Source organism: Dufourea novaeangliae, unplaced genomic scaffold, assembly GCF_001272555.1.
Source record: "Dufourea novaeangliae isolate 0120121106 unplaced genomic scaffold, ASM127255v1 scaffold33, whole genome shotgun sequence".
In the NCBI taxonomy this organism is placed as follows: Eukaryota; Metazoa; Arthropoda; class Insecta; order Hymenoptera; family Halictidae; genus Dufourea; species Dufourea novaeangliae.
Window position 1 is genome coordinate 178,528 of NW_015373915.1, and position 13,689 is coordinate 192,216.

Here is a 13,689-nt window from a genome sequence, read left to right on the forward strand (position 1 = left end):
ATTATATAGTTACATATGGAAAGAACCGCCGAACATGAAAAACGCAGAATGGATTAAAAAAAGACGCCAACGCACAAAAAAACATACTGACCACGATCGGAAAAAAGCCTCTCATGCACATTTTAAATTGTGAATTTTAAATTGTGTCACAATTTATGAAAGAGATAGTAATCAACAGAAATGTGCTTTAATACAAGAGTTTTTCAGTTTTACATTCAACAAAAAAATAGATATAGCTACAAATATTAGCAAACTACAGAATATAGTCCATAAATTAAAGACTATAAACGAAAAAATAAATAATAGTATGTTCATATAAAAAAATAATGTCCATTCTTCCTGATGAACATAGATATTTTATTAGTGCACGGGAGTCTACATTAGAAGAAAATAAGACTGTAGAAAACCTAATAGCTAGCAGACTGCCAATAGCTGGTCGACCGATGCAGCTTCCGTATGAGAAAATACGAACGCGTCTCTACGAATGATGATTTGCGAATGTATGTATCTGTACGAGCATTGGACTGTGAAGGCCTTTTCCAAAAACTCTTCGAGAGTTTCGCTTCTCGGATATTCTCAAAGCTTCGCGTTCGTCGCGCTTCTTCGAGTTTTGCCGAAGGCGTTAACTATATTTCGCTTCCTAATTGGCTGTGCCCTGAAGGGGGAGGCATACTGTTGGGTTTTCCTGAGTGACATGGGGTGGAAAACCTCTCCTTCAGTGCGCAACGGAGGCCAGAAAAATATCCCATACATGGTCACGATGTGACTTATTGCGACGAATTTTCGGACGTCTTCCAGCAGTAAGGTTTATAACCAAAAGTATTGTAGGAGTCAGCGCGCAACGGTATGGCCCGGCGCGGATAGGTCCCAGGTTTACCGTACGCACGTGGCGGATTGCAGACTAAATGTTCGGGATCATTTATCTGTTGTTCCTTTATGTCAATTAGAATCTAAATAGAAAGTTGGCCGATGTCAAAAATGTCGTAATTGTACGTGCTACGCTACAAAGGAAGTAAAGTAATAAAGGCTAACGGAACCGTCGAACTCTGTAGACGTCGTTCCTGCTTTACGACAAAACATAATGTATTAATGGCAACGGTATTAAGCAATACATTTTGTCCCTGAAAAGAATTCTTAGCACACTGCTGTACAAGAATAACATTATTCTTTATTTCAGCGTGCACGGTAGAAATGCACAAGAGAAAAGTTTTATTAAAAACCACCTTTTTAAGACCATTGTGTCTACGAAGGCGTCAGAAAATTTCGCGATATAAACTTTTCTTTCAGCACGAACATGCAATCAAATCGGAAGCATTGAATCACCTTTGAGGGAAAACAATCAGAGCTAAAACTGTTGGAGTCGTAAAGTTGCGATCAGTTTCCCGCTCACCGAAGAGAATTAGGTGCATAAGAAATAATTGAATTCGGTTTTCACTTACCCTGAAACTCTTTCCTGGCCGCGCTGACGGAAGTAACAATGTTGGCCACGTGTCCGAGCACGGTGGCAAACAGCAGCAGACCAAACAGCAGTTGAACTATTACGAACAAATACTCGCCTTTGCTTCTCGGTCTGAAAATAAAGCAGATATTGGAGTGGTGAGTATATTTAATGTAACAAACAAAAATTGTGCAACTTTCTCGAATTTGGCGTACGCTCTTTATTAAATTAATTAATATCAAATAGATTGATAGTAAGTGGCCGTTCGAGTAAGGTATGATTTTTCTTGCCATAAATGGATTATATACACAGTAAAGCAGACCGGGTGGTACAATCGGACAAAAAGTCATTCTACATTAAAAAATCAAGTCTAAAATATTGAATTAAATTTTTAAGTACGATACTTCGTTTTCATAATAATCGTATTAGAATTTCGATACGATTATTATGAACGTATTCAACGGATACGTTAGGCAAGACCTATTCAATCGCACGGGTATTCAACAAACTTTGGAATGCGACAACCTGGAAACCGGAAACATTACACGAAAAAATTGTATTCTACATTTTCAACGTATTTTTGCATGTAAAATGACCTCCTGTCCGCTTGTACCATCCGTCCAGCCCCAGCCTGTATAGAATTTCTTCAACAATTTTTATAGCCCAATAAAGACTAGACTTTTTGGAACTAACATAAATTATTTCAATAGATAGCATCTTCATCCATATCGGTACATAAAATACACAAGAATTAAAAACTACATCTGTGGATGGTGATCGGTTTTCTGTTCCCCGCAAACAAAATAATAATAACTGGATGTAATTATCGCATTTGGAAAATATTTTTTTTAAGTAAACAATTGTTTACAGAATTATATATGTAGAATTGTATCTGAAAAGTGTACACACACAGCATTTACAATAAGAATTCTAAACAAAATATAACAAATATTATAACTTTGTAGTTCTTACTTTGAATGTAATTAAAATGAAATAACTGTATGTTATGTAAAGATCAACCAAACCATTTAGAAATAATTTTTCACTGTAGGTTTCAAATAAACCAACAAATATTTTTGAATATCGTACTCCGTCCTTTAGATTAGTCTCATTTACAAAACAAATAAATGACGAACGGACGATCGAATTGAAAAAACGATCATACTAAGGTTTGCAAATAGGAAAAAAATTATTATTATTACTAATTTTAAATTAATACATCATTTTAAATAAAATGTTTTATTATACTTTTATGTTATTTATTTACTGTTATTGCATTTTTAATATACTGTTCATAGGAATATGAAAATTACAAAAAATTGTCTAAATATGTAGTATCACAGCGTACTACATTTTAAAATTGTGATTAAAGACATGACAATAAAAGTGGTTGAGAGAATTCTTTGTCGGTTGAAGGTAATATAATTGACTAATATATTGACGGGTATATATTGACAAGTAAATTTGTAATAAAATATAAAGTAAAACAAATTTGTTTCAGGTATTGGGTCAATACAAAAGTGTTGATGGATTTTCTTTAGATGGTGCGATCGCCATGGTTTTGTAAAAACAATAAATAATTATGTTAATTTAATATTATGCGTTGATGTCAATGTAACACAGCGTATTGTTGTTTAAAATGAAATTGAAGTTGTGCATCTGAAATGAAATTAAAAACGAAAGAAACAAACGTCACAAACACCAGAAACATTTGTGATGTGTTTGGAGAAACTGTTATGTCAATCCCACAATGTGGAAAACAGTGAATTTATTTATAAAAGTTCATTGAATAATAATATTCAAAAGATTTGTTTATTTGAATAAACGTTTTTATTAAAAATACATATGTTGTAAAAGAATCATTATGTATATCATTAAATTATTAGTACATTATAATTTAATTGACTATTAGTTTACATTTTTAGAGTAAAACCCACAAAACCTTTTGCTCGGTCCCGATACATAGTTTCAGCAAGGTTAAAAAACATCAGGACAATGATAAATTTTATCTTATACAGTTTTTATTATAGAAACCGTTCTAACCTTATTTAAATTTCATTGGAATTAGTCTGATAATCAAAATATTAAGAAACAATTTAATAGACCAAAAGTAAGGGCACACTTACCGGGGTAAATCGCCGATGGTTGTGAGAGCCAATGTGCACCAATAGTAACTTTGTAAATATTGTTTCACGACATCCGCCGTTTCGGAGTCACTGAACACCCAGTTTTTACTGCCGAAGCCGTTGTTCTTATAAATAATGTGATAGAGGCACCCGTTCCAGTGAAAGATCACCAGTAAATAATGTATCAAGGAGGTGGAGCGGAATAAATTCGGATAGTTCGTGTGTCGCTCAGTTCTATCCATGAACGCCCAGAACCTGCATGACAATGGACAAAAAAGATTGGATGAAATTCCAGCGCAATCGTCATAACGTGTCGATCCTTATTTTTTACGTAGAATACGCACCTTTAGGAAGAAAACAAGCCTAACCTGAGCAAAATACATGGACAAATAAGGAAGGTATGGGCAATACAGTGCGGGTGCCTATTCTCAACTTTTTCCTTATTTCTTCCTGTTTCTTGGCGAAATACGTATTTGTCTTCAATGAAAAAAAAATTTTAATGTATTTTTTCTGCGTATTTATTTATTTAAGAAGAAAACAAATTGAAATGTATTTTACTTTATTTTATTTTTGAAAACAATTTAAGCCATTTCTGTGTCTTTTGCCCGCATTCGTATCTGTTTCTCTTACAATGAACCAATTGTAGTCACCCATCATTGACTCATCCCAGAATTCTTGGTAGCGTCTCTCGATACCTTTCATCTGCCGATGAAATCTCTCGTCATGTTCATCGCTTACAACAGCAAGATTTGGTGGGAAGAAATCCAATGCGAGTGGAGGAAATAGATCTTCAAAAACATGTCAACGTCTATATTGAGAGAATAAATAAATACGCGGAAAAAATACACTTAAATTTGTTTTCATTGAAGACAAATACGTAATCCGCCAAGAAACATGAAGAAATAAGGAAAAAGTTGAGAATAGGCACCCCCACTCTATTGCCCATAACTTCCTTATTTGACCATGTATTTTGCTCAGGTTAGGCTTGTTTTCTTCTTAAAGGTGCGTACTTTACGTAAAAAGTAAGGACCTGGACGTCACATAATAATTTCTATGTTTTCCAGGCGATGTAGTGAATTTTCGATTTCAATTTCACCTGTAAAAAATGAAATATTTCTTTTCTTAAGTTTCGTTCGATTCCGCCTAAACTATTGATCTGATTTGAAAACAATGTAGAAAATAATTGTATGTAATTTAATTACCTTTCATTTAAGAGTCATCGCGATCAAATAAGTCAACTATAACGCGAGATATGGCCAAAAACATCGGGTCGTCTTTTTAAAAAATTACCAAAATATTCATCGGGCGATATTTCAAAGACGTATCCGTAGAATTACGTCTCGTGTCGATTTTTGAGTTTAGGGGACCACCTTCCATAAGAATTTCATAGTGGAGTTTGTATCACATAGAATTTATTGGATTTTGTAAACTAGTGTAATGTATTGATAATTCCAATATGAAATTTAAAACTGAAATACAAACGAATTTTAATATGAAATTTTCGGAAAACACATAGCTTTCTGGTTTTATTTCTCTGAATATATTACATGAATATATGTATATCATTTCTCTGTAACGATACCTAGATAACACCGTGCATCCAAAGGACGTCCGTTTTATGTCCAGTTTATATCCATATGTTCTACGTCCATTTTGAACACCTTCAGGATGTTCGTAAGACTTAAATTTCGGATGTTCTAAAAACTTCCGTGCAGAAAGTCCTACAGATCTTCTCAAGATTTAAATTTTCCGTATTCTAGGAATTTCTTTTTCTTAAGTCTTACGAATGTTTGTAGCATTTAAAAATACGGATAGTTTCGTTTAGTAAGTTTGACTCATTTTCATTCCGCGCAAGGTGATGAATCCCCATGACCAAGGTGTCATTCTTTAGAGCAGGCCTGGTCAAACATACGCCCGTGGAGCCACATATACAGTAACACCAGCCCACCACTCGCTTCTGTTGTTTTGTCATCATAGACACATATAAAGGACTGCGCTGCCTTATCGTAGGGATAAAGCGAGACCGAAGGACAGAAGTAGCGCTGGAGTAACTCCGCTCTTGTCCGCACATCGCAGAGGGAGAGATGAAAGCGACTGCAGGGCAATGAGAAGAAGGAATGCTGCACGCAAGTAATGTCTCCACTACAGCCGTAGAAGAATCCCCCACCCACAGCCCCATTGGAAATATAGGAAAATTACTCCAGTTACTCTCTTCTAATGCCGAATTCATCCCTACCATAAGATCGCGCAGTCTATTATATACAGGGTGTAATAAAAATGTTGGAGGACCCGGAAATGGAAGACTCGTTAGGTGATTTGAAAGAAGTTTTTCCTTTGCAAAAATGTTATTTGAGGCTTTGTTAACGAGATATAAACGAAAAACCCCGACCAATCCTAGTGCGAGTCTGCCGGCCGAGTTACCAAGGTAACGTTGGCTACCAATCGCAGCGGGCAGACTCGCACTCGGATTGGTCGGAGTTTTTCGTTTATATCTCGTTAACAAAGCCTCCGATAACATTTTTGCAAAGGAAAAACTTCTTTCAAATCACCTAATGAGTCTCCTATGTCCGAGTCCTTCAAGACTTTTGTTACACCCTGTATGTCTATAAGTTATCACCCTTGGCAGGAGGTGCGCGCGCATGCTGACTGTCCTCACTATCCGCACTCCCGTAGTCCCTGCTCATCGGATCTTAGCGATACACGTTGACATAGTGACTATGTGTTGGAAGTGGGACACACACAGCATGCGCACGCACCTCCTGCCCGAGGATGACAGCACAACAGAAACGAGTGGTGGGGGCTGGTGTTATTGTTTTTGTGGCTACACGGGCATATGTTTGGCCAGGCCCGCTTTAGAGGGTCAATAGAGAAGTGTAACGACACTAGTGGTTTTATGCGGAAACCACAGGAAATTTGGAAACACATTTTTTTTCTTAAACTGTCTCTAACCAACACAGAATCAATAGTTTGCTTTGCATAAGGGTTTTGTTTCCTAACCCTTTCGGTACAAGCGCTCTGTTCGCCGTGACACTCCCGATGTACGAGGCGCTGCTCCGAAAATGCACACGGCGCTCGTACACACAGGTCATCAGATGGATGCCGGATATATCCGGCGCTCGTACCGAAAGGGTTAAACTCTGTCTCACCAACATAGAATCAATGCTTTGCTTTGAGTAAGTGGTTTTTTTAAAACTGTCTTTAACCAACATACAATGAGTATTTTCCTTAGAGAATAAAAATAAATACAATGTGCAGACATATCATAGCCCCCAAAACAATATTTCATTACAATTCCTTAGAGAAAATTTAACATTTTATTTATTAACGGGCACTAACTTGATCTAACTTCTACTAAGTACGGAAATCGCTGGAAAGTTAATGTTTTGTTTGTTAAACACAAATCAACCTAACCTAACTTCTATCACCTTACGCCTTACACAGAATGAAATCTAACCATAATTTGAAACATTTAGGAAACATTTTTTATACGCCTTTAGGAAATTAGCATACTGTTTTTAAAAACTCTTTAAATGTTCCAAAAAAGTACAGAGAACGTTACTTTTACACATTCGGAAAACATTTTGAGATTATTGACACAGGACGTCCTCAGCACATTCCACTTCATAAATAGGACCTTCCGAGGACATTTAAAGATCTCAACGAGGACGTAAGGGGGACATGTGGACCTTCTCGGGATATCCTTCGGATGTACCGAACGTCTGGAACATACGTTCTCCGGACGTTCATATGACGTTTTTGTGCTATTTTGTTAGTAGCTGGAATATTTTTGTAAAAATATAGTATTAAAAATTTAATTTCCTGTATTGATTAACTTAAACGACAGGAACACTTTCAGCTCTATTATTTGTCTTGAGGTTTCGAAGATTGTTCATGACTTCTTACTTTTTTTTGACTTCTTGTCTTTGTTTAAATATGTGAGATTTTTCAATTTTCTTTCTAAAGGGTGATGAGATTAGAATTAATAGAATTAACGTGAAATGTAGTAAGCAATTTTTAAATCCATTTGTACAAAGTATGCAGAATTACGGCACTATAAACATCAATGGTGATCGGTCATTAATTTTCCAACAACCTAATAGCTTTTTTTAATATTGTTCATACCTCAATGTTTTGTTTTCACCTGTTCTTCTCCGCAACAATACTGCGAGTAACATTACCGTGTTAATGTGTTGCGTACTGCCCACAAAATATCTCACTAGAAACTGTAAACAATTGTGCCAACGGAATGACATACGCAATAACTCACAAAAAGAATATTGGAGAAAATACGTGTCAAAATATAGAAGAAAATAGTAATAATATGTTTATTTCTTAAGACGGAATTCCACTGAGCCATCCACAAAGCAACATGTATTGTGTGACCGACAAGAATTTCAACACGAACGTTAAATAATACTTTCAGCGAGGATTTTCATATTCATTAACCAAACGCGTGATGTTTACGTGCTTTTAAAATCAAATTTCCTAAAAAGGGAGCTGTTTGCAGAAAACTGTATAGTATGATATATATTTCAGTGTATATATTCCCCGATTGTAAAGTACTAATCATAATGGAAAACTTTTTGTTTGTAATATAAACAAAACAGTACAATGAAAGATAATGAATTTGATATAAGTTTAGCATAGTGGAAATAACAGACTTTATTAATGACAATTAGAGAACGTAGCGTGGAAATTAGTGACATTTCATTCGTCTTCCATGGCTAATTAGTTAATACATTAACCGTCAATTTTATGCATTTGTAGCATATGTGAGTGTGAAAAGCAGAATAGAAGAAGACCCTAATTAACATGAAATAAACTTTTTAGTTTAATTCTAATTTCTCGGGTAGTTTCGTAGAAGAAATACATTTTGGTTCCAGATTCGTTTCAATTAAACGATTAAATAAAAATCTGAGTTTGCCTGTATAGTCACAGTTTTATCACAAAATACTATATGAAATATGAAATTCACTCACCGATATATTTTTACAAGTCTAAAACTTCGCAGTATACTGTTGAATCCTATAGATAAGTATAAAAAGTCGAGGGGTAACAGGCACAGGATGTCCATGTAAAATGTGGTGCTGTTTGTATAATGGTTCCGCAGCTTTGTCGCATCGGTTTGCAGAACACCGTCTTCCAAATATCCCGTTCGAATGTGAAATACTATGTCCAACACGTATAAAAAATCGGAGAAGTAATCCAGGCAGAACCACACCCACCGCGTTTCGCCTATACAACACAGAAATATTTTCGTTTTGAATAGAAAAGCATTTTCAGATATTCTGTTTATTTCCCAGATGTGTCATTGAACGCAACACAAAATATTATTTATATATTAAGATTAAATTGATAAAATCTAGTATCTATATCTGTTTATGTTGCGAGTTTATCGCAGGCCGCGTCGATCATTGGATTGAAACGACCGCCCTAGGATAGCTATGGTCTGTTTTTCGAAAGATGATGCCTGGGAGGTAGGCCCGAGTTTTCGCGGTGTTGCCGCGATCGCGAGACACCTACGGCACTTGTGTCTCTCTCACTCTTCGCGTCGTGCCAATGACGTCCGACCGTTGACGTGAGTCCTCGCCTACGGTCGTCTGTCTCCATCACACGTATTACAAACCTCTCGAGAACGACCTACCTACAATCTCAAGGAGTGGGGACTGCGTTCGGTACGTGGCCGTTAATAATCCATTGTCTGGAAATGGCGGAGAATGTTGACGAGACGCAGAACGTTTTCACAGGTCAAAAGTTAAAATACATGAATAAGAAAAAGTTTATTTCTATTGAAAGAATGTATTGTACCCAAATATTGAACAACATATTAAAAGGGGATTAAATTAATACGCAGGTTATTAAACGCTACACGTGGAAATCCCAGGGTAAAGAAGGAAGATGGTTTACCGAGCGTCTGAGAGAGAGGCTCTCGTGCCGAAGTGCTGGAGGTTGGAAAGAGACACACAGGGTCAATGAGACCGTCACAACGTCGCACGAAATACGTAGCTCACGTTGGATCCCCGCCAGGCCACGCGCCGAGGCAGGCCAACCTCCCAGGCATCAGCTTTCGAAAAACAGACGATAGTTCTATCCTGAAAAGGATACGGATTGAAGGTGGTGTTGTAGCGAAAAAACACACCGGAGTTTGGCCGGAACAGTTTATTGTTGAGAGTCTTAACAATGTCTCACAAAAACACGATTACACTCGGTGGGCACTGGAGAGCCGCGAAGTGCTGATCAAGAGTGCCGTATACGAAAAATCTAGGCGATCACGAAACTCGTTTACACCAATCGCCGATTTTCGCCACAATTGTACTCGAGCGCCGAGAGCGATAAATCTAACACTTGCAGTGTTGCGATAATTAACGCACGAGTTGAAAAATGAGAAGTTTGTTAAGATCTGCGATTACTACAACGGTTCACGACAGAATGCTCGGCGAGAAGCGAAGTTTCTACTGGTTTTAGTTCAAAATTCGTTAGGATTTTTCAGAGAAGCGTCGGAATGGTTCCACGAATATCGATCACCGCAAAACTATCGATAGATGATCGATATTTCGAACAGCGTTGCGCAGATTCCGTAAATACGCTAACGCACGCGCTCGAACGTATCACGGTCGCGAAATTCAGGGACGAAATTAGCAAATCGGCGTTGGGCGCACGCTTTCGTTGACAGGCTCGCAGTATGGTGCGAGAGCGTCCTGTCCTATTTACTTTTGACGAGCGCGTCTCTTAGATTTTCATTCTGAAACAATATCACTATATATACTATTATAATTTATACGATTTAAGAATCTATGAAATTATGTCAGGGAAGTAGTTGTAAGGGACACTTTCCGTGGTCCCTGTATGTATTGTAACCGTTCCGATTACATAATTAAATATTGTTGAGACATGTATATATGACGGGCGAGCATCGGCGATCCCCACCACCGCGAGGATCCAGGGTGCTTTTTATTTTTGGTTCTTTGTTAATGAAACGTTTATTAAAAAAACGATACCAAACACGGTATAATTTATAACATATTTACTTATGTAGAAGGGGTTAAAAATTCAGAGGCCACAAAAGCGGACGCCATTCTCGCGGCGCTCACTTAAGCACAGTAAAGGATATTTTACTGTTAAACCCGCCGTCCGCCAACATTTATCGTCGCGTTGAATCGCGAATAATCACGACGTTTGCGGTATTCCCAGAAGCAAAGTTGCGTAACCTGCTGAAGGGGCAGGTGTTTACCGATGGTAAGCCCTCTTTAATTCTCAGCCGTCTGAGAAATTTAAATGACGGAGCTTGTGATCACGCGGTAATTCGGTCCGTATTTTCCGACAGCTACCCTCAACCCACTGCGCAATTTTGGTAGCAACTGGTGGAGATAATTTAGACAGGCTGGAGAAAGCGGCCGATAAATTGGTCGCCTGCGCGGGCGCATCCGACACCCTCTCCGTCGTCTATGGAGAGCGACCTAAAGAGGGTTTTGGCCAGCGTGGTATCACTATCCGAAAAGCTGGCGCGTTTAGAGGCGCGAAATAAACCGCGTCCTCGATCGGCGAGGCGCTCGGTTCCCAACCGGAACCGCGGTCGTTCCGCGGAGCGCACGACACCCCGTTTGTGTGTCGCGCATAGCAAGTACCCTGAGAACCCAACTTCCTGAAAAAGTTGGTGTGCTAAGTTTACCTCATGGCAAACAAAAAACTAGTTCCACCTTCCTGTGCGGAGGCCATCGTGGACGGTGCTTGGGCATCAAATCGTCTCCACATTCCGGACCGCAGAAGCGGTCAATGTTTCTTGATCGACACAGGGACCGATATTAAGTGGAATTTCTGTATCGCTGCAGTTCCGTGCGCAATTATTGGCGCCGATCTCTTGCGTCACGACGGATTGGTAGTCAACCTTCGAAGGCGTCGCCTCACCGATTCCTTGACGTAAATCTATTCCCTGACGGTTGTCAGACCGGCACTGGTTCATTCAGTGCATACGGTCAATCCTGGTTCCAAGTGCGCGGAAATCCTAGTCGATTTCCCTGAGATCACGGGTTCTTCATCTTTAACTCCCCCGGAGGGTCATGATGTATTACATCACATCTTCACCTCTGGTCCTCTAGTTGCGGAGCGCGCTAGGCGTCTTTCCCCGGAGAAACACTGTGCAGCTAAAGCCGAATTCCAAGCTTTAGTTGAGGCTAGCATCTGTCGTCTGTCTCGCAGCCCTTGGGCGAGCCCGATCCATCTTGTTGCTAAGAAGAACGGTTCCTGGCAAGTTTGTGGCGATTACCGCCACCTGAATGCGTTAACTACGCCGGATAAATATCCAACTCCTCATCTCCATGATTGTTCTGTCAATGTCCATGGAAGGAAGGTCTTCTCATCTCTTGATTTGCATAAGGTCTATAATCACATTCCTATGGCTCCGGAGGACGTCGAAAAGACGGCGGTGATCACGCCGTTCGGCCTTTTCGAATACATGTTCATAACATTTGGGTTTAGGAACGCCAGCCAGTCACTTCAGCGTTGCATGCGCTGTGTGACTTAGATTTCGTCTTTGTCTATATAGACGACATTCTTGTTGCTTCCGAATCTTTAGAGGATCATGGAAAGCACTTACGCACTGTGCTTCAGACGCTCAAGGAGTTTCATCTCCGTTTAAATGCCGACAAGTGTGTTTTCGGCGCCTCCGAATTCGAATTCCTCGGATATTCGATCAACAGTGCGGGCATTCGGCCCACGACTGAAAAAGGTTGATGCAATCACCAACTTTCCCCAGCCAAGAACCATCGTTCAGCTTCGACGTTTTCTGGGGATGGCGAATTTTTATCGCCGAAATCTTCTCAACGCGGCACAATCGCAGGCACCGTTGAACGCGTTTCTCACCGATTCTCGGAAGAATGACAAACGCGAAATTGTTTGATCCTCGGACGCTGTACATGCGTTTGAAAAGGTCAAATCATACTTTGCCAACGCAGCGTTACTGGTGCATCCACATGTAGGTGCAGATTTGCGGGTCGTTACAAACGCTTCAGATTTCGCTGTGGGAGCGGCTCTCGAACAGCGTTCTTCAGGTTTGTGGGAACCCCTCGCATTCTTCTCGCGGAAATTCTCTTCAGCGCAAAAGAAATATAGCGCCTACGACTGTGAACTGATCTGAATATACGAGGCCATCAACTAGTTCCTTCATTTCCTCGAAGGTCGCGACTTTAGGGTGGCCACTGACCACAAACCCTTGGTGTATGCCTTTATGCAGCGGTCCGATAGGGCTTCCCCTCGGCAGCTGCGCCAGCTTTCGTTGATCGCGCAATTTACTACGCGTGTTGAATATGTGGCAGGCTTGGAAAACACCTTCGCTGATTCCCTCTCAAGAATTGACGCAGTTCGTCTTCCTCCAGAATTCGACCTTGACGAGCTTGCAAAATTGCAAAGCTCTGACACTCAGCTCCAGCTGATTCGCAGTGCTTCGGACCATTCTTTGAAATTGAAGAGCATCCTGTGGGGACCAGAACAAGCTCTAGTTTTTTGTGAGATTTCTGGCGAGGCAATTCGTCCGTATATTCCGACGAGCCTTCGCGGAAGGGTTTTCCACACTTTCCATGATCCTTCACACCCTAGTGGCAAAATCAGCGACCGCATAATTCGTTAGAGATGTCTCGCCGGATATGCATCGAGATATTGTATCTTGGTGCAAGAACTGTGCTGCGTGCCAGCAATTCAAGGTCTCGCGTGATGTGCGTCAAACACAGGATCATTTCGTCGCCCCTGATGGACGTTTCGATCAGGTTCATATCGATATTGTAGGGCCCTTGCCCTCGTCACAGGGATGTACGTACTGTCTCACAATGATCGACAGATTCTCTCGTTGGGTAGAGGCTGTTCCTCTGTCGGATATTACGGTACAGACGGTAGCCAGGGCATTCTATGACACTTGGATTTCTCATCATGGTGCACCCAAGGTCATAACTACCGACCCAGGTGCTCAGTTTGAATCCCGTCTGTTTTCGGCCTTCCTGTCGTTAATAGATTGTGCCGTACTCGAAGAACGGCAAATCACACCGCGTCAAACGGCATGATTGAAAGATGGCATCGCGCCTTTAAAGCCGCGATTATGTGCCATGCAAATGCAAACTGGTCGCGAGTTCTCTCCAC

The 13,689-nt window shown here is 39.9% G+C and overlaps 1 protein-coding gene across 1 annotated transcript in view; it reads right to left on the reverse strand.

Annotated features, from left to right (window-relative positions):
* LOC107194208 (cyclic nucleotide-gated cation channel alpha-3-like) overlaps nucleotides 1–13,689 on the reverse strand; it is a 201,289-nt gene that overhangs the window by 130,811 nt on the left and 56,789 nt on the right. Inside the window, exons 5-7 of the mRNA XM_015583797.1 lie at nucleotides 8,544–8,799; nucleotides 3,565–3,819; nucleotides 1,440–1,570 (exon numbers count right to left, since the gene is read on the reverse strand). Coding sequence (XP_015439283.1) covers nucleotides 1,440–1,570; nucleotides 3,565–3,819; nucleotides 8,544–8,799 — 642 coding nt within the window. The remainder of the gene's footprint in view (nucleotides 1–1,439; nucleotides 1,571–3,564; nucleotides 3,820–8,543; nucleotides 8,800–13,689) is intronic.